The following is a 21930-nucleotide window of genomic DNA, read 5'->3' as shown; positions in this document are numbered from 1 at the left end:
AAGTTGGAACATCTCCGCATTTTGCTTAAGGAGGTATTATCCACTCTGGATGATTGTGAAAGGTTGGTCATCCCAGAGAAACTATGTAAAATGGACAAGTTCCTAGAGGTGCCGGGGCTCCCAGAAGCTTTTCCTATACCCAAGCGGGTGGCGGACATTGTTAATAAAGAATGGGAAAGGCCCGGTATTCCTTTCGTCCCTCCCCCCATATTTAAAAAATTGTTTCCTATGGTCGACCCCAGAAAGGACTTATGGCAGACAGTCCCCAAGGTCGAGGGAGCGGTTTCTACTTTAAACAAACGCACCACTATACCCATAGAGGATAGTTGTGCTTTCAAGGATCCTATGGATAAAAAATTAGAAGGTTTGCTTAAAAAGATGTTTGTTCAGCAGGGTTACCTTCTACAACCAATTTCATGCATTGTCCCTGTCACTACAGCCGCATGTTTCTGGTTTGATGAACTGATAAAGGCGCTCGATAGTGATTCTCCTCCTTATGAGGAGATTATGGACAGAATCAATGCTCTCAAATTGGCTAATTCTTTCACCCTAGACGCCACTTTGCAATTGGCTAGGTTAGCGGCTAAGAATTCTGGGTTTGCTATTGTGGCGCGCAGAGCGCTTTGGTTGAAATCTTGGTCGGCTGATGCGTCTTCCAAGAACAAGCTACTAAACATTCCTTTCAAGGGGAAAACGCTGTTTGGCCCTGACTTGAAAGAGATTATCTCTGATATCACTGGGGGTAAGGGCCACGCCCTTCCTCAGGATCGGCCTTTCAAGGCAAAAAATAGACCTAATTTTCGTCCCTTTCGTAAAAACGGACCAGCCCAAAGTGCTACGTCCTCTAAGCAAGAGGGTAATACTTCTCAAGCCAAGCCAGCTTGGAGACCAATGCAAGGCTGGAACAAGGGAAAGCAGGCCAAGAAACCTGCCACTGCTACCAAGACAGCATGAAATATTGGCCCCCGATCCGGGACCGGATCTGGTGGGGGGCAGACTCTCTCTCTCTTCGCTCAGGCTTGGGCAAGAGATGTTCTGGATCCTTGGGCGCTAGAAATAGTCTCCCAAGGTTATCTTCTGGAATTCAAGGGACTTCCCCCAAGGGGGAGGTTCCACAGGTCTCAGTTGTCTTCAGACCACATAAAAAGACAGGCGTTCTTACATTGTGTAGAAGACCTGTTAAAGATGGGAGTGATTCATCCTGTTCCATTAAGAGAACAAGGGATGGGGTTCTACTCCAATCTGTTCATAGTTCCCAAAAAAGAGGGAACGTTCAGACCAATCTTAGATCTCAAGATCTTAAACAAGTTTCTCAAGGTTCCATCGTTCAAGATGGAAACCATTCGAACTATTCTTCCTTCCATCCAGGAAGGTCAATTCATGACCACGGTGGATTTAAAGGATGCGTATCTACATATTCCTATCCACAAGGAACATCATCGGTTCCTAAGGTTTGCATTCCTGGACAAACATTACCAGTTCGTGGCGCTTCCTTTCGGATTAGCCACTGCTCCAAGGATTTTCACAAAGGTACTAGGGTCCCTTCTAGCGGTACTAAGACCAAGGGGCATTGCAGTAGTACCTTACCTGGACGACATTCTGATTCAAGCGTCGTCCCTTCCTCAAGCAAAGGCTCACACGGACATCGTCCTGGCCTTTCTCAGATCTCACGGCTGGAAAGTGAACGTGGAAAAGAGTTCTCTATCCCCGTCAACAAGGGTTCCCTTCTTGGGAACAATTATAGACTCCTTAGAAATGAGGATTTTTCTAACAGAGGCCAGAAAAACAAAACTTCTAGACTCTTGTCGGATACTTCATTCCGTTCCTCTTCCTTCCATAGCTCAGTGCATGGAAGTGATCGGGTTGATGGTAGCGGCAATGGACATAGTTCCTTTTGCGCGCATTCATCTAAGACCATTACAACTGTGCATGCTCAGTCAGTGGAATGGGGACTATACAGACTTGTCTCCAAAGATACAAGTAAATCAGAGGACCAGAGACTCACTCCGTTGGTGGCTGTCCCTGAACAACCTGTCACAAGGGATGACATTCCGCAGACCAGAGTGGGTCATTGTCACGACCGACGCCAGTCTGATGGGCTGGGGCGCGGTCTGGGGATCCCTGAAAGCTCAGGGCCTTTGGTCTCGGGAAGAATCTCTTCTACCGATTAATATTCTGGAACTGAGAGCGATATTCAATGCTCTCAAGGCTTGGCCTCAGCTAGCGAGGACCAAGTTCATACGGTTTCAATCAGACAACATGACGACTGTTGCGTACATCAACCATCAGGGGGGAACAAGGAGTTCCCTAGCGATGGAAGAAGTGACCAAAATCATTCTATGGGCGGAGTCTCACTCCTGCCACCTGTCTGCTATCCACATCCCAGGAGTGGAAAATTGGGAAGCGGATTTTCTGAGTCGTCAGACATTGCATCCGGGGGAGTGGGAACTCCATCCGGAAATCTTTGCCCAAGTCACTCAGCTGTGGGGCATTCCAGACATGGATCTAATGGCCTCTCGTCAGAACTTCAAAGTTCCTTGCTACGGGTCCAGATCCAGGGATCCCAAGGCGGCTCTAGTGGATGCACTAGTAGCACCTTGGACCTTCAAACTAGCTTATGTGTTCCCGCCGTTTCCTCTCATCCCCAGGCTGGTAGCCAGGATCAATCAGGAGAGGGCGTCGGTGATCTTGATAGCTCCTGCGTGGCCACGCAGGACTTGGTATGCAGATCTGGTGAATATGTCATCGGCTCCACCTTGGAAGCTACCTTTGAGACGAGACCTTCTTGTTCAGGGTCCGTTCGAACATCCGAATCTGGTTTCACTCCAGCTGACTGCTTGGAGATTGAACGCTTGATTTTATCGAAGCGAGGATTCTCAGATTCTGTTATCGATACTCTTGTTCAGGCCAGAAAGCCTGTAACTCGAAAGATTTACCACAAGATTTGGAAAAAATATATCTGTTGGTGTGAATCTAAAGGATTCCCTTGGGACAAGGTTAAGATTCCTAGGATTCTATCCTTCCTTCAAGAAGGATTGGAAAAAGGATTATCTGCAAGTTCCCTGAAGGGACAGATTTCCGCCTTGTCGGTGTTACTTCACAAAAAGCTGGCAGCTGTGCCAGATGTTCAAGCCTTTGTTCAGGCTCTGGTTAGAATCAAGCCTGTTTACAAACCTTTGACTCCTCCCTGGAGTCTCAATTTAGTTCTTTCAGTTCTTCAGGGGGTTCCGTTTGAACCCTTGCATTCCGTTGATATTAAATTATTATCTTGGAAAGTTTTGTTTTTGGTTGCAATTTCTTCTGCTAGAAGAGTTTCAGAATTATCTGCTCTGCAGTGTTCTCCTCCTTATCTGGTGTTCCATGCAGATAAGGTGGTTTTGCGTACTAAACCTGGTTTTCTTCCGAAAGTTGTTTCTAACAAAAACATTAACCAGGAGATTATCGTACCTTCTCTGTGTCCGAAACCAGTTTCAAAGAAGGAACGTTTGTTGCACAATTTGGATGTTGTTCGCGCTCTAAAATTCTATTTAGATGCTACAAAGGATTTTAGACAAACATCTTCCTTGTTTGTTGTTTATTCCGGTAAAAGGAGAGGTCAAAAAGCAACTTCTACCTCTCTCTCTTTTTGGATTAAAAGCATCATCAGATTGGCTTACGAGACTGCCGGACGGCAGCCTCCCGAAAGAATCACAGCTCATTCCACTAGGGCTGTGGCTTCCACATGGGCCTTCAAGAACGAGGCTTCTGTTGATCAGATATGTAGGGCAGCGACTTGGTCTTCACTGCACACTTTTACCAAATTTTACAAGTTTGATACTTTTGCTTCTTCTGAGGCTATTTTTGGGAGAAAGGTTTTGCAAGCCGTGGTGCCTTCCATTTAGGTGACCTGATTTGCTCCCTCCCTTCATCCGTGTCCTAAAGCTTTGGTATTGGTTCCCACAAGTAAGGATGACGCCGTGGACCGGACACACCTATGTTGGAGAAAACAGAATTTATGTTTACCTGATAAATTACTTTCTCCAACGGTGTGTCCGGTCCACGGCCCGCCCTGGTTTTTTTAATCAGGTCTGATAATTTATTTTCTTTAACTACAGTCACCACGGTACCATATGATTTCTCCTATGCAAATATTCCTCCTTAACGTCGGTCGAATGACTGGGGTAGGCGGAGCCTAGGAGGGATCATGTGACCAGCTTTGCTGGGCTCTTTGCCATTTCCTGTTGGGGAAGAGAATATCCCACAAGTAAGGATGACGCCGTGGACCGGACACACCGTTGGAGAAAGTAATTTATCAGGTAAACATAAATTCTGTTTTTTTATTGATTAAAGCGTTTTCCAAGCCTGCTTGTGTATATTACTAATCTGTTAAACATGTCTGACACTAAGAAAAAGCCTTGCTCTATGTGTTCAGAAGCCATGGTGGAACCCCCACTCAAAATGTGTCCCAAGTGCACTAATGTGTCTATACACTTCAAGGATCATATTGTGTCACTTAAAAATATAGCCCTAGATGATTCTGTGACTGAAGGTAATGAGGATAGTCCGCCTTCCTCTCCCCATGTGTCATCACCAGTTACGCCCGCTCAAGCAATACCTAGTACCTCTAGTGCATTGGCACCTATTACATTGCAACAACTAGCGACAGTCATGGATAATTCCCTTGCGGCCTTTCTATCCAAACTGCCAGTTTTCCCTAAAAAACGCGATAGCTCTGTTTTAAGAACAGATGAGGAGCAGTCGGAAGCTTTGGGAGGTTTATCTGATGTACCCTCACAACACTCTGAAGTAGGGGCGAGGGATGTGATGTCTGAAGGAGAAATTTCTGACTCACGAAAGGTTTCTCAGCAAGCAGAATCAGATTCACTAGCGTTTAAATTTAAATTGGAACACCTCCGCGTATTGCTTAGGGAGGTTTTATCAACTCTGGATGATTGTGACCCTATGGTGGTCCGAGAGAAATTGTGTAAAATGGACAAATATCTAGAAGTCCCTGTATACACTGATGCGTTTCCGATCCCTAAGAGGGTGGCGGATATTGTTGTTAGGGAGTGGGAGAGACCAGGTGTACCTTTTGTTCCCCCCTATCTTTAAGAAAATGTTCCCCATAACTGATCCCAGGCGGGACACGTGGCAGACGGTCCCTAAGGTAGAGGGGGCAGTTTCGACACTAGCTAAGCGCACAACCATCCCAATTGAAGACAGTTGTGCTTTTAAAGATCCTATGGATAAAAAGTTAGGTTTACTAAAGAAAATATTTGTTCAACAAGGTTTCCTTCTCCAACCTATTGCCTGCATTATTCCTGTAACTACTGCAGCGGCTTTTTGGTTTGAGGCTCTGGAGGAGTCGCTAACTTAGCTAATTGCAAAACGGCATCTTTTATCACAGATGCCGTTTTGCAATTAGCTAAGTTAGCAGCGAAAAATTCTGGTTTCGCCATTATGGTGCGCAGAGCGCTTTGGCTCAAGTCATGGTCGGCTGACGTGTCGTCCAAAACAAAATTACTGAATATCCCTTTCAAAGGAAAGACCCTTTTCGGGCCCGAGTTGAAAGAGATTATTTCGGATATCACCGGGGGAAAGGGCCATGCTTTCCCGCAAGATAGGCCTTTTAAGGCTAAAAACAAGGCTAATTTTCGTTCCTTTCACAACCTCAGGAGCGGTCCTGCTTCAACCTCTGCAACCGCAAAGCAAGAGGGTAACGCTTCACAGCCCAAGGCAACCTGGAAGCCTTTGCAGGGCTGGAACAAGGGTAAACAGGTCAAGAAGCCTGCAGCTGCTACTAAGACAGCATGAAGGGGTAGCCCCCGATCCGGGACCGGATCTGGTAGGGGGCAGACTCTCTCTCTTTGCTCAGGCTTGGGCAAGAGATGTTCCCGATCCCTGAGCATTAGAGATCGTTACTCAGGGATATCTTCTAGAATTCAAGGACTCCCCTCCAAGGGGAAGGTTCCACATTTCTCGTCTGTCTACAGACCAGACAAAGAAAGAGGCGTTCTTACGCTGTGTAGAAGATCTACTCAAGATGGGAGTGTTATATCCAGTTCCAATTGCAGAATAAGGACTGGGTTTTTACTCAAACCTGTTTGTGGTTCCCAAAAAGGAAGGAACTTTCAGGCCAATCTTGGATCTAAAAATTCTAAACAAATTCCTCAGAGTTCCATCATTCAAGATAGAGACCATCCGGACAATCTTACCTATGATTCAGGAAGGTCAATATATGACTACTGTGGATCTAAAGGATGCGTACCTACATATTTCTATCCACAAAGATCATCAGTTCCATACGGTTCGCCTTTCTGGACAAGCATTACCAGTTCGTGGCCCTTCCCTTCGGGTTGGCCACCGCTCCCAGAATTTTCACAAAAGTGCTAGGGTCCCATCTGGCGGTATTAAGACCGTGGGGCATTGCAGTAGCACCTTATTTGGATGACATCTTAATACAGGCGTCGTCTTTTCCCAGAGCCAAGGCTCATACGGAGATTGTTCTGGCCTTTCTAAGGTCTCACGGGTGGGAGGTGAACGTCGAAAAAAGTTCTCTGTCCCCGCTCACAAGGGTTCCCTTCCTGGGAACATTAATAGACTCGGTAGAAATGAAAATATTTCTGACGGAGGTCAGAAAGTTAAAGCTTTTAACTACTTGACGAGTTCTTCATTCCATTCCTCGGCCGTCTGTAGCTCAGTGCATGGAGGTAATTGGATTAATGGTAGCTATTCTGTTTTCATTTACTGATTTGCAAGATGACTGCCTTATGATGTAAAGTTAAACATGCAATCCAACTTACAGATTAGTAGAATCCAGCAGAGTTGCTTAACTCAGACAAATTCCACAGCAGAGATTTATGAATCCTTCAAGCTTTATTGTTGCAAACAAGAATTCTGAAGTTCCAGAAGTGGTAATTGCCAGGTAAAAAGAATTTGCTTCTACAAAGCTATTAGCAGAGTTCTAGCAAACTTACACATTGAAAGTGAAACTAATTTACACACACAAGTGAAACAAAATGGAGGCAGGAAGTGACCTCAAAAAGGTCAGAGGTAGAACAGAGAATATACATTAAATTGAATACAATAATAAAACATAACACTAGAGGGAGCACAAGAACTAAAATAGCATTTAAAGATGTACATATGAATATATGGACAGAACAGTAGCGGCAATGGACGTAGTCCCTTTTGCTCGAATACATCTCAGACCACTGCAACTGTGCATGCTCAAACAGTGGAATGGAGATTATGCAGATTTGTCTCCTCAGATACAACTGGACTAGAAAACCAGAGATTCTCTTCTCTGGTGGTTGTCTCAGGATCAGCTATCTCAGGGAATGTGCTTCCGCAGACTGGAGTGGATCATTGTCACGAACGACGCCAGTCTGTTAGGCTGGGGCGCGGTCTGGGACTCCCTGCAAGCTCAGGGCCTATGGTCTCGGGAAGAGTCTCTTCTCCCGATAAACATTTTGGAACTGAGAGCGATATTCAACACGCTTCAGGCATGGCCTCAACTAGCGGCGGCCAAATTCATCAGATTTCAGTCGGACAACATCACGACTGTGGCGTACATCAATCATCAGGGGGGAACAAAGAGTTCCCTAGCGATGAAGGAAGTAACCAAAATAATCAGGTTGGCGGAGGATCACTCCTGCCATCTATCTGCAATTCACATCCCAGGTGTAGACAACTGGGAGGCGGATTTTCTAAGTCGTCAGACTTTTCACCCGGGGGAGTGGGAACTCCACCCGGAGATTTTTGCTCAGCGGACCCAGCGATCGGGTATTCCAGAATTGGATCTGATGGCGTCCAGTCAGAACTCCAAACTTCCTCTTTACGGATCCAGGTCCAGGGACCCCAAGGCGGCATTGATAGATGCTTTAGTAGCGCCTTGGTCCTTCAATCTGGCTTATGTCTTTCTACCGTTTCCCCTTCTCCCTCGTCTGGTAGCCAGAATCAAACAGGAGAAGGCTTCGGTAATTCTGATAGCGCCTGCGTGGCCACGCAGGACTTGGTATGCAGACCTAGTGGACATGTCATCTGTACCACCTTGGACACTGCCAACGAGGCAGGATCTTCTAATTCAGGGTCCATTCAAGCATCCAAATCTAGTTTCTCTGCAGCTGACTGCTTGGAGATTGAACGCTTAATTCTATCTAAGCGTGGTTTCTCTGAATCAGTTATAGATACTTTGATTCAGGCTAGAAAGCCTGTCACCAGGAAAATTTACCATAAGATATGGCGGAAATATCTTTGTTGGTGTGAATCCAAGGGTTACTCGTGGAGTAAGATTAGGATTCCAAGGATATTGTCTTTTCTCCAAGAAGGATTGGAGAAAGGCTTGTCAGCTAGTTCCTTAAAGGGACAGATATCTGCTCTGTCTATCCTTTTACACAAGCGTCTGGCAGAGGTACCAGACGTTCAAGCGTTTGCTCAGGCTTTAGTCAGAATCAAGCCTGTCTATAAATCTGTGGCTCCGCCATGGAGTCTAAATTTAGTTCTTTCAGTTCTTCAAGGGGTTCCGTTTGAACCTTTACATTCCATAGATATTAAGTTATTATCTTGGAAAGTTTTGTTTTTGGTAGCTATATCTTCTGCTCGAAGAGTTTCAGAATTGTCTGCTTTGCAGTGTAATTCACCCTATCTAGTGTTCCATGCAGATAAGGTAGTTTTGCGTACCAAACCTGGTTTTCTTCCTAAAGTTGTTTCTAATAAGAATATTAACCAGGAAATCATTGTTCCTTCCCTGTGTCCTAATCCAGCTTCAAAGAAGGAACGGCTATTACACAATCTTGATGTGGTTCGTGCTTTGAAATTCTATTTGCAAGCAACCAAGGATTTCAGGCAAACATCATCCTTGTTTGTTGTCTATTCTGGTAAGAGGAGAGGTCAGAAAGCGACTGCTACCTCTGTCCTTCTGGCTGAAAAGCATCATCCGATTGGCTTATGAGACTGCTGGACAGCAGCCTCCCGAACGAATTACAGCTCATTCCACCAGAGCTGTGGCTTCTACATGAGCTTTCAAGAATGAGGCTTCTGTTGAACAGATTTGTAAGGCAGCGACTTGGTCTTCACTGCATACTTTTGCCAAATTTTACAAATTCGATACTTTTGCTTCTTCGGAGGCTATTTTTGGGAGAAAGGTTTTGCAAGCAGTGGTGCCTTGCGTTTAGGTTACCTGTCTTGTTCCCTCCCTTCATCCGTGTCCTAAAGCTTTGGTATTGGTATCCCACAAGTAAGGATGAATCCGTGGACTGGATACACCTTGCAAGAGAAAACAGAATTTATGCTTACCTGATAAATTACTTTCTCTTGCGGTGTATTCAGTCCACGGCCCGCCCTGGCAATTAAGTCAGGTTAATAAAATTTTTTTGTTTAAACTACAGTCACCACTGCACCCTATGGTTTCTCCTTTTCTCCTAACCTTCGGTCGAATGACTGAGGGGGGGGAGCTAGGGGGGGAGCTATATGGACAGCTCTGCTGTGTGCTCTCTTTGCCACTTCCTGTAGGGAATGAGAATATCCCACAAGTAAGGATAAATCCGTGGACTGGATACACCGCAAGAGAAAGTAATTTATCAGGTAAGCATAAATTCAGTTTTTTACATAGTGCTTGAAGGGACAGTTTAGTCCAAAATAAACTTTCATGATTCAGATAAAGAATGTCATTTTAAATAATTTTCCAATTTACTTTTATCACCAATTTTGCTTTGTTCTCTTGGTATTCTTAGTTGAAAGTTAAATTTAGGAGGTTCATATGATAATTTCTATGCCCTTGAAGGCCGCCTCTTCCCTCAGTGCATTTGACAGTTTTTCTCCACTACAGGGTGTTAGTTCATGTGTGTCATATAGATAACACTGTGCTCACGCATGTGGAGTTCAGGTGAGCCAGCTCTGATTAGCTAAAATGGATGTCTGTCAAAAGAACTGAAATAAGGGGGCAGTTTGCAGAGGCTTAGATACAAGGTAATCACAGAGGTAAAAAAAAGTGTATTTATATAGCTGTGTTGGTTGTGCAAAACTAGGGAATGTGTAATAAAGGGATTATCTTTTTTAAACAATAAAAATTCTGGTGTAGACTGTCCCTTTAATATAAGTGCACATTCCAGAACCTACCTCAGTATGCTGCCATGGAAAAGAGCTACAATAAAAAAGAAGTTAATCTGATAGCAGAAGAAAATTAGATTTTGTTTTTTAATTATTAACCCTATCAGAACAATGAAGGTTTAATGTTTGTTCTTTCCTTTTAAATACAAATAATAATTGTAATAATTTAACCATAATGCACTTTACTGTCAATAATGGGTTAGATTACAAGTGGCGTACTAATGTTAGTGCATGCGATATTGAAATATAGCGCCCGCGTTAACTTGTAATTGTATTACAAGTTGTAAGTAAATTAAAGAAATTAAATTTGCGCTCATCGGCTTTGCGAGACTGAAGTCCTCCCGTAAGGGTTAAAGGCTAAATTTGCACCACGCACAACATAAATGCATTTAAATAAAGTGTTAACATTATATATAATTTATACAGTTTGTGTTCTTCATTGAAGTCTATTGGGAAAAGAAGTTCTTAAATTTTCACTCATGCACAAACATTTTACTTTCAACTTGTAATACACGCACTAACCCGCGCCCGTTAAAAGTTTACTTCTGGCGGTGTCTGTGCGCAAGCTAAAGCACTAAATAGCCTGCAATTTATCATCGGGCCCAATGTGTTTTTTATTATTTGATATATTTATTAATTAATTCAGAAAATAGATAGTAAATATAATTGTTTAGAGAAAATAAAAATATAATTTGACTTTTTTAGGACCCACAAAAAACAATTAAAATACAATATTTACATTAAATATTATTTATTTTCCTTTTTTTTCATGTGCAGCTCACAGTAAGTTACATTGATGTGAACAGGCCCAGCCACATTCGCCAAAAGCAGCTTCAGCGCCAGTACTGCTTCATCTGTAATTGTCATCTCTGCCTGACGAAAGATAAGGTACTGTATATGGTGGTATATATTATAATCTCAGTATTAAGTAGCAGATTCGCTATAATCTTTCATCTGCTCTTTCAACTCTCAGCTCAACAGGACTCCAATTTACAGAAGAGCATAATCTTTACTAGTGTTTACTGTATTTTCTAGTCTGTTTTGTTAAAACAAATCACCACATTGCAATTTATTTCTATTTAAATGCTAAAAGTTTAACATGAATAACAAATTAACGGAAAACTGTACAATGGAATAAAACAGACAATTACTATGTCGGGCTCATAGCGATATGCTAATAATTTTTCTTCAGTTAATATCTGTCATGCCTCATACTCTTCCTGCATTATAATTAACACGGACAGGATGATCTTTTTTTAAATCATTACCTGCAGTAATAACCTTTTGTATGTACAGTGCGGAATCACCTTGTCCTGTGGTATTCTATCAAAGGATAACAAATTCTTTTTTTTTAACTGAAGGGATATTATACACTAGATTTTTCTTTGCATAAATGTTTTGTAGATGATCCATTTATATAGCCCATACAGTTTTGTTTTTTGTTTTTTTTAATTTGATAGTTTTGCTTATTTTTAAATAACGTTGCTCTGATTTTCAGACTCCTAACCAAGCCCCAAAGTTTTAGAAGAATACTGACGTATACCTACTCCAGCTTGCTTCTGTTTGTGTAAAGGGTCTTTTCATATGCAAAGGAAGGGGGAGGGGGGGAGTGTCTGATATTTCTCGCTTGCAGTGGGTGTTCCAGTAACCTTTTAAACAGAGCTAAACTGGAAGCTTCTAAGTAAGTTTTTAAACGTTTTTATGAAGAGCTTGCAGAAGACATAAAATAGCACACAGAGGGATTCAAGTGTAATTTTATTCAACACCAGTGACATGCAAATATAATCATACTTATAAATAGTACATAGTTAAAACACTTCCAAACAAACTCTGTCCACCGAAATCCGCCAAAAAACAGAGAACAGCTGTATTGAGTCTCTCCCACGGATGCTTGCTCAGGGGTTTCCGGATCACCACCAGAGATGCGGTCATGTGATTGGCCGACGCTGTTCACACAGTGAGAGGAGGAAGGTCCCTCAGAGAGGATTGTCTGTCAGATTACCCCATTGCGTTTCCCCTGGTCACGGCCAGGCTTTCTCAAGAGGATTTTTGAAATCAGATGCCATTATCCTGAATGGATATCCCTTAAATATCCATGTGTTAGGACGCCACCCCCAGAGGAGTGTCCATCTCTCAAACACCATTGGTTCTTCTTAACCAATTAATAAAGACATTCCGGAGGTGTGTGTTTTGGAGCCAGAAACTAAATTGTGATTTAACCTCCAATGTAAATACAGCTTTAAAAGTAACAACATAATTTGTACACATATAACACATAACATCCATCTGTAAAGCCGTCAAACCCAAAGACCGAACTTTAGTTTAATGAACCTTCTTATGATACATAGCATTGAGCTAATTTTATATATTAAAAAAATAGGAGTAATTAATATCGCTCTTCTAGTTCGTACAACCAAATACAATGTCAAGAGAACGTTCATCAAACACTACAAAAGTTAATAACAATCACTAATTGATCTAGATGCATATAAATAATTAATTGCTAAGTGATGTACACTATAAGGGCTAAGGATCAATTAATACACATATTTCACAAAAGTATTCCCCCCGAAAAAACCTAGCTTAAAAATTACTTCATACTATAGAAAAAACTATGCTGTGTAGATACACTAAAAATAAACATTTCATTGCTATATGGTTAAAAATAGTAATCCCTATGATTCCTTGATTACATATAGGCTGCCACATCAATATCTATATTCATACCCATTGGATGTAAACTTTTCAAGTTATAGATCCAAAAGGTCTCCAGCTTTCTAAGCTCCAATAGTCTATTATGTTTTGTCTGAGGAACCCAACCAATAACTTCTACCCTTAAAAAAGCAGGGTTACTATTATGGTAATCCATTAAATGTTTTGCAACATTATGCTTAATTAATTTTTCCTTAATATTAAAAATATGTTAGTTTACCCTGCGTCTGATTTTTCGTTGGTGTGGCCTACATAAAGCAGGCCACACCCACACTCCAGGAGATATACTACAAATGTGTGATATCCCAGAAGGGGATATAAAAAGGCGCGCTGTTAGGGAAAATACAATTTAAAATAAAATATCTCTAGGTAAAGTCATAAGACGGATCTACCGTACTCGGCTTTTAGACTACAGCCGTAACAGTCAATGTCTATAGAAAATGGTTGTCGCTGGTGGTCTTTGAAAATGTAAGGCAGCTCCTCTTGGTCCCAGAGAGTGGGGAAAAACTGTTAGAAGACAAAGATGGAGAGAGGGCGCATTTTTAGAAATGTGAAAAGGCTTGTAAACCTAAGTCATGTGAAATGTTTGAATATAGCAAACTGACGTTGCATGTAATCCAAAGTAAATTTTTATCAGTGATATTAATGTTGTTAAGATGTTGTAGTAAATGAGTGCTATCCTTAATATATTAAGGTAATGTAACCACATGTTTTTGAAGATATTGGTCTATGAAATATGATAGATTATAAGTAAGATTGCCTATTCCGGCAATAATCATTGTTATTTAAAATCTTCAAAAAAACACCTTTATCTATAAGTTCTGTGTATGAATGCAGAAATTTGTCAGTTGGATCCCTATGTAAGATTTTGTAATAGTTCTCATCTCCCAAAATCCTATCAGCCTCTCTGATGTAATCTTCAAGATTTTGAATAATTATTCCGCCGCCTTTATCGGCGTTGCGGATAATGATGTTTGGATGATTCTGTAGACTGTGGATAGCTTTTTGGTGACTTAAAAGGCAATAGTCTCCAAAGTCACCAAAAAGCTATCCAAAGTCTACAGAATAATCCAAACATCATTATCCACGACGCCGATAAATGCGGCGGAATAATAATTCAAAATCTTGAAGATTACATCAGAGAGGCTGATAGGATTTTGGGAGATGAGAACTATTATAAAATCTTACATAGGGATCAGACTGACAAATTTCTACATTCATACACAGAACTTATAGATAAAGGTATTTTTTTGAAGATTTTAAATAAAAATGAAAAAGATTTCCTCAAAATACAAAATCCCAGTACTGCTCATTATTACCATTTACCAAAAATCCATAAAAGCAAAACAAATCCACCAGGACATCCGATTATTGCCGGAATAGACCAATATCTTCAAAAACATGTGGTTACATTGCCTTCATATATTAAGGATAGCACTCATTTACTACAACATCTTAACAACATTAATATCACTGATAAAAATGTACTTTGGATTACATGCGACGTCAGTTCGCTATGTTCAAACATTTCACATGACTTAGGTTTACAAGCCATTTCACATTTCTTAAAAAAGGATATATATTTACAGAGCATACAATGTGATTTTATTTTAGAAAGCATTTGCTTTATTTTACAGCACAACTATTTCATTTACCAAGACAGGTTTTATTTACAGACAAAGGGTACGGCCATGGGGACCAGGTTTGCCCCAAGTTTTGCTAACCTATTCATGGGTCAGTTCGAGGAAAGATACATCTATTCAGCTGACTTTGGGGCAAGCCTGGTCTTCTATGGCCATTACATAGACGACCTGATTTCTCTTTGGGAGGGTGACAGGACCACGGCAGTTAGTTTTATAGACCATTTAAACAGCAATGATATGGGCATTGAATTCACAGCTAATATCCAAACACAAAACATTGAATACTTGAATCTTATACTGAGTTTTGATAACAATAATATCACATCCAAGACTTACTTTAAAGATGTAGACAGTAACAGTTTTCTAAATTACAATAGCAACCATCAAAGAAATTGGATACATAATATTCCATACAGTCAATTTCGAAGGATTAGACGCAATTGCACTAATTATGATATTTTTTTGGAACAGAGTCAAACTTTATACAGCAGATTCTTAGAAAAGGAATATCCTCCATCCTTACTTGAAGCATTAGACAGAGCAATAAAACTAAATAGAGATGATATCCTAACTAAAAAGAAGGACAACAGTCAACAGTTAGATTTTGGGGCCAAAGACACCCATTTCATAACACAATATAATTCTGATTTTTATAAAATACAACACATACTACATAAACATTGGCATATAATCCAAAGAGATCCTATTTTAAGGCATTTAGTGAAGGAAAAACCCAAAATTGTTTATAGGAGAGCACCAACACTTAGGAACAAGCTAGCTCCCAGCAAAAAAGTGAAACATAAACAAGTTAAAAAAGTCAAGCAGAATTTAATTCGAAACAAAGGGTTATTTGGCTTATATGGGATCTATATATGTGGCAAAACAGGATGTGGCTCATGCAAAATTATAAAATCTGGTATCAAAAATTTTAAATCAACGGTTATTAATATTAAACACAGCATACCCAATCATTGCTTAACTAAACATAATGGAAATCCATACATTTTCAAGTATGTTCCTATTGACCATGTCACAAAAAATTCTGATTATAACAGGCTGATTAGGCTTAGACAACGTGAGACATATTGAATCTATCGATTGAAGACGCTACATCCATTTGGGTTGAATGCAAATCTGGATCTGGCAGCCTTCAATTGATAGATTCTCCATCAGTAACATCACCATTTTCTCTAAGACAGACATTTGGGCTGAATGCCAATTACAAACCTGGCAACCCTTTATTGGTAGATAGACTTCCAATTATTGCTACTCTTTTAAGTCAGATACAATGACAAGCATTAAGTATTTACATTATGTTGACACTCAAACTATAACACTCCATCTTTCCCACTTTACATTAACACACATTCATTATCATCTTTATATATTATTTGATAGCTCCACATCACCCATACAGTTTTACTACAGATATGACAAATTATTACTGATATATGAATCATATATCAAATACATACTATTAAAATCCATATTCCAACTTTATTGTTTTTAGTCTATACACCAACTCTTCCTTTCTCTCAACGGTTTACGAATGGGTTTTTTAGTTTAGTTTTAGTACATATTATTATTGTAGAAATTTCAGGATCCATTAACATATACACTTCACTATTTTCACAGCCTACCATACTAACACTTCTCTATATCATACATCAGATTTCTTTTTGTATTATTTTTTTCTTTTTCTTTTTTTTTTCTTCCTCTTCTTTTTTTTTTTGTTTCAAAAGAGCTTTATTGGTAAAAGTTTTGGTTTACAATATACACATAAAAGCATATACATTTAAAGAGAAACAAATGGAACATGGTAATGTAAACTCATGAGTATACTCTTACAAAGCTCTCTCTTTTTCTTCATACCTTCAGAGTCCATGGTCATTATAGCTTAAATGTCCATCAGTACAATCATGATAACCAATTATGGTAACGGTTGAAAAGAAGAAAGTCAGAGGGAAAGAGGGACAGGGAAAGAGAAAAAAAAAATATAAGATTTTTCCTCCCTTCTTCCCTCCCCTCCCACCCTTTATATAGTGCCTTTCCAGGTTGCCAAGATCAATTCATGCATATCTAATTTGTCTATTTTAAGGTAGTGGTATCTCTCGAGTTCAATAAGTTCTGTGACTTGGCTCCTCCATGGATGGAACCTCCTGGGTTTTCCATCTTTTAGGGATAAGTTTTTTAGCATCAGTTAACATAATCATTAAGAGAGCCTGTCTAGCCGGGTCTTTAGTTTTGGGTAATGAGCAAAATAGAATGCTCTCTATGTTGTTAGGTACATGAATATTCAGCAGGCTCGAGATCACTGAAAATATGGCCGCCCAAAATCCCTCCAGCTTGGGGCATGACTACCAGATATGTGATAAAGAGCCCTCTCCGCCACATCCTCTCCAGCAAGTGTTGCTAAGGGAAGGGAACATTTTATGGAGCCTGGTAGGGCATTTCCTGTATATTGGCAGACACTGAGGAGCGTTTTGTGAGTTCAAAGGCTTTTAACCATGAGTCTTGCTCGATGCTCTGAGATAACTCTCTATTCCATGCAAAAGTATAGGATGGCAATGTTTTTTGGTTGTCAGAGGATGTTATGTTGTATAAAAGGGAGATAAGGTGTCTTGGAGTATTCGGGAGGACACAGAGCCCCTCAAAGGGAGTAAGTTCACGGCCCATCTCTTTCCTAAATTTGTGATGAGAGATAAAGTGAAGCAATTGATTAAAATTGAGCCACAAGGAGAATATTTCTCCGTGCGTCTCGGCTAATTGAGTCTGTGTTTTAATAATATTGTTTTCCCTAAGAAACTGCATAGAGCCCACTCTCAGATTATAAGGCTGTTTAATTCTACTGCCTAGTCTGCCATATGGGAGGTCTACATTCTCAATTATCGGAGTCAGAGGTGAATATCTTGATGAAATGTGGGTGCTTGTCGCAATGGTTTTACCCATTCTGTTAATTTTTCTGCTGTTATAAAGTATTTATGTAACATTTTTGGTCTGTGTGCTGTGGGAGGCCATGCCAGAGTACCCATATTATTAAGAGAAAATATTTGTCTATCTAAGTGTAGCCAGGCCTTGCTTATGTCATTGTGGGACCATTCTACAACTCTCTTCAAGAAAATTTCTCTCTTGTAGTTAGAAAGATTTGGTAAAGCCAAACCCCCTTTATCCCTAGGCATATACATTGTCTTCTTAGGTACCCTGGGTCTGGTGTTAGCCCATATGTAGCTTTCTATTGTGGATTGCATTTGTTTGAGATACCCGGCTGGTAAAGGGATTGGTAGCGCCTGGAGTATATAAAGAATCCTAGGTAGGATATTCATCTTGACTACCCCTATCCTTCCTAGCCAAGAAATGGGTTTGTTCCTCCAGCTAGACAAGTCCCTAGTGATGTCATTTTTTTAGAGGGATATAGTTGTGTTTGAATAAGTCCTGAACATTTGGTGTAAGTTGTATCCCCAAGTATTTAATCTTGTGATGTGCTATTGGTATGTGGTATTTTAAATTCAGATGATGTATATGCTGTGGATTGGTGTTGATATTCATGAGTTCTGATTTGTTTATATTGAGAAGGAAATTAGATACCTTACTGTATGAGTCCAGTTCTTTCAGCAATACTGGGATAGAAGTTTCAGCTTTGGATAATGTAAAGAGGATATCGTCCGCATACAAGGCTTGTTTGCATTCCATATCCCCGACCCTAATTCCCGTAATCTTATCATTTAACCTGATTTTGTGTGCAAGAACCTCAATGGAAATAGCAAATAACAAGGGTGATAGTGGACAACCCTGTCTTGTCCCGTTAGCAATATAGAACATATTGGAGAGGGCTCCGTTTACGCGGACCCTCGCATTTGGAGCAGAGTAAAGTGCCATAGCCATATTTAAGAAGGTCTGTGGGATTCCCATCTCTTTCATGGCTCTCTGTAGGAAGGGCCAGTTCCCCTATCAAAGGCCTTTTCGGCATCTGTTGCCAGTAAGGCCATAGGAGTTCCAGTAACTTTTGCGTGGTTTATCAATTGTATAACTTTTGTGACATTGTCTCTCGCCTCCCTCCCTGGTATGAACCCTACCTGGTCCTTGTCTATTAGATCTGGGAGATATTTATTTAGTCTGTTCGCTAGAATTTTGGCCAGGATTTTCATATCAGTATTTATTAGTCTAAAATTATTCGGGCTAGTGGCCGGTCTTCCGGGCTTGGGTCGGACTGTAATATGGGCTTCCAACAGGTTTCTGGTTATAATAGGGTCTTCTCTAAGATTGTTGAATAATTGCAACATATGTGTAGATAACTTCTCTCTCTGTGCAAAGAAAATCACAAAGACAAGGGCGCCTCCTCGTGTGATACAGTTTGGACAAATGTAAAAAAAGGTGAATACAGATTTTATACTCACAAGTAAAGCAGCACTCTGTTGTGCTTATAGAGGCAGACTGGGAGTTCACAGTGTCCCAGTTCACTGACCAAGGCAGTGCAACAAATCACTCCAGGGTAGATTTCAATCAAGCTCAGGCTCTCAGCGAAGAGTTAAAATACCATAGTTTAATGGTGCAGTAAAATACAATATAAAATGTCACAAATGTGCCCGTAACAATGGATAAACAAGCAACTAGTTTCTCAGATCTCTGTCTGTTTCCTCAGGCTAAACAAGCAACTAGTTTCTCAGATCTCTGTCTGTTTCCTCAGGCTTCTATCCAAAGACTGAGAGCTCTGGCTTATAAGTGCTATCAGCACTTATAAGCCAGAGCTCTAAGTCTTTGGATAGAAGTCTGAGGAAACAGACAGAGATCTGAGAAACTAGTTGCTTGTTTATCCATTGTTACGGTCACATTTGTGACATTTTATATTGTATTTTACTGCACCATTAAACTATGGCATTTTAACTCTTTGCTGAGAGCCTGAGCTTGATTGAAATCTACCCTGGAGTGATTTGTTGCACTGCCTTGGTCAGTGAACTGGGACACTGTGAACTCCCAGTCTGCCTCTATAAGCACAACAGAGTGCTGCTTTACTCGTGAGTATAAAATCTGTATTCACCTTTTTTTACATTTGTCCAAACTGTATCACACGAGGAGGCGCCCTTGTCTTTGTGATTTTCTTTGCACAGAGAGAGTATTTACCCAGACTGGTTTTGTGACAAGGAGCTGACTTCTGGATCTAAGGGAGAATCTTATATATGTGCTACCCAGGAGGACTAATAAACCTCTGAAGTGCCCTCCTAATCTTGGGACTGTCTGAGCATCAATATCATATACAGATTAGAACTTATTAGAGACTTAATACTATTTATTTATTATATATTGTTTTAAGCTGCATTTTCTGTTTATATTGATCTCATCACATCACATTTGATGAGAGTCCATGTGTCATTTTTTCTGTAATTGTCATTATTATTTTGTCTTTATACATTATCTGATCATTTTATATTATTTTTATAGTGTTTATTGTTTTTATTATACTTCAGTATTATTCTACAGATTGTTGTAATACATCTATATTTATATTAGGCCTTGGTTGGTCTTTTTTTAAAAATTATATTTTTAAAAATTATATATTTCTTCTAGCGCCCCCTAGAGTTACGCTTGCATAGTGTAACAGGTATTTCTATATGTGTAGATAAAACTTCCCTGCATTTCTTAAAGTAGGTGGATGAAAGTCCATCCGGGCCTGGGCTTTTGCCAGAAGGGATGTCTTTGATCGCTTGTTTGAGTTCCTCTATGGTAATAGGGGTAGATAGGGAGTCGGCTGTTTGTGTGTCTATAGTTGGGAGTTGAAGGTCTCTAAAGTATTGGTTTAGGTCGTCCTCTAAAGTAGGATTATCCTGTGGAGTCTTTTCCCTTAGATTGTATAGTCCGTTGTAGTATTTACGGAATGTATCAGCAATCATGGGGCTGTCTTTTACTATGTGACCATCTGGTGTGGTGAGTGTACATAGGTACTTAATTGTTTCCGTTTTAAGCTTCTGGCCAGAATTTTGCCTGGTTTATTTCCCCCTTCAAAGTAATACTGCCTAAGAAACAGCGCCTTACGTTGATGAATTTTAATCAAATGTTGCCTTAGCAAAAGTCTGTTGTCTGTGAAATCAGTCAGTATTTGTTTGTTAGATGGATTTTGTTTATGGGCTATTTCTAGTGATCTAATTGTTTGTAAAAGGTTGGTGTGTTTTTCCCTGGAAATTCTATTTAGGTGGGATTTACGTTTTATAAATATACCTCTAACTACGGTTTTGTGAGCCTCCATTTCAATTGCCTAGAGGAGGATGTTTGTGAATTTAGCGAGAAATACTCGGTTATACTCTTTTGGACTGAGTCCAGGAATATCGGGTCGTTGAGTAGTGTATCTTCTAATCTCCATACTCTATGTGTTATCGGAACGTTGGGCCAGAGTATGCTACATGTTACTGGGGCATGATCAGACCAAGTAATAGAGCCAATGGTACATTCGCTTGTTATGGAAAGGCCTTGCGGGTCAGTATATATATGATCAATCCTAGTGTAGCAGTTGTGAGGGTTAGAATAAAAAGTATAGTCCCTGTCCGACGGGTGCAGTGTCCTCCAAGTGTCATGCAATGTGAGGTTTTGGAGTATGTTTTTGATTACTTTTAGTTTCCTGTTTGCTATGCATGAGGTGCCTTTTGAGGAGTCTAGATATGGTTCTAAGGATAGGTTAAAATCCCCTGCTAAAAATACCATGCCCTGAGAATGATCAAGTATCAAATTTGCTATCTTTTTTGAAAAAGCCAATATGTGTCTGGTTTGGTGCGTAAATATTGATGAGAGTAATTTGGTGTCCATATAATAGTCACCTCAACAAGATGAATCTGCCTTCTGGGTCCCTTTCAGTCTGAAGTACTTTTATGGGTAAAGATCTGTGAAATACAATGCCGACTCCCGCCTTTTTGTTAGGCCCGGAGGCAAAGAAGGCTAAGGGATATTGTGTACTGTACCACTTGGGTTCTTTTCCCCTTTGAAAATGAGTCTCTTGAAGCATAAGGATATGACTGCTAAGTTTATTCAGGTCTCGGAAAGCTATAGAGCATTTGCCAGGGTTATTTAACCCTTTAGCATTAATTGTGGTCAGTTGTATTGTGTGATCTCGGAATCTACTGGTTTTAGTTTGCATTTTGGATAGAGGGGGTGAGGGAAAAAAAAAAAAGGGGGAAGTGGGAAGGGGAGTATAGAAAAGAGTGGGGAAAAGAGAGTAGAGTGGTAGTTTACCGAAGTAGAAGACTAAAGGAATTAGAAAAGGTTCAAGAGATCCCAGATGTGATCTCAGAAGAGAACTGTGATGGATATATTTTTTGCAGTATTTATAGTTATAGTGTTACAATCCTTTAGGCCGCAATGAGTTTAAGGAAAGAAAAAATAAATGTTAAGTTTTTGCGGTCAGAACAAACACAAAAAATTCAACAATTGGGGTGAGTACACCCATGTTAGGCAAACAAAAGAAAATAACTTGAGGTAATAATATTTTTGAACCCAGCATAAT

The 21930-nt window shown here is 40.2% G+C and overlaps 1 protein-coding gene across 1 annotated transcript in view; it reads left to right on the top strand.

Moving 5' to 3' along the window:
- Nucleotides 1-21930, top strand: part of LOC128656879 (histone-lysine N-methyltransferase SMYD3) — a 619924-nt gene that overhangs the window by 124951 nt on the left and 473043 nt on the right. The window contains exon 3 of the mRNA XM_053711043.1: nucleotides 10867-10977. Within this exon, the coding sequence (XP_053567018.1) occupies nucleotides 10867-10977 (111 nt within the window). The remainder of the gene's footprint in view (nucleotides 1-10866; nucleotides 10978-21930) is intronic.

Source organism: Bombina bombina, chromosome 4, assembly GCF_027579735.1.
Source record: "Bombina bombina isolate aBomBom1 chromosome 4, aBomBom1.pri, whole genome shotgun sequence".
Taxonomy (NCBI): domain Eukaryota; kingdom Metazoa; phylum Chordata; class Amphibia; order Anura; family Bombinatoridae; genus Bombina; species Bombina bombina.
Note: the sequence above shows the minus strand (reverse complement) of the source record. Positions and strands in the feature narration are given on the sequence as shown.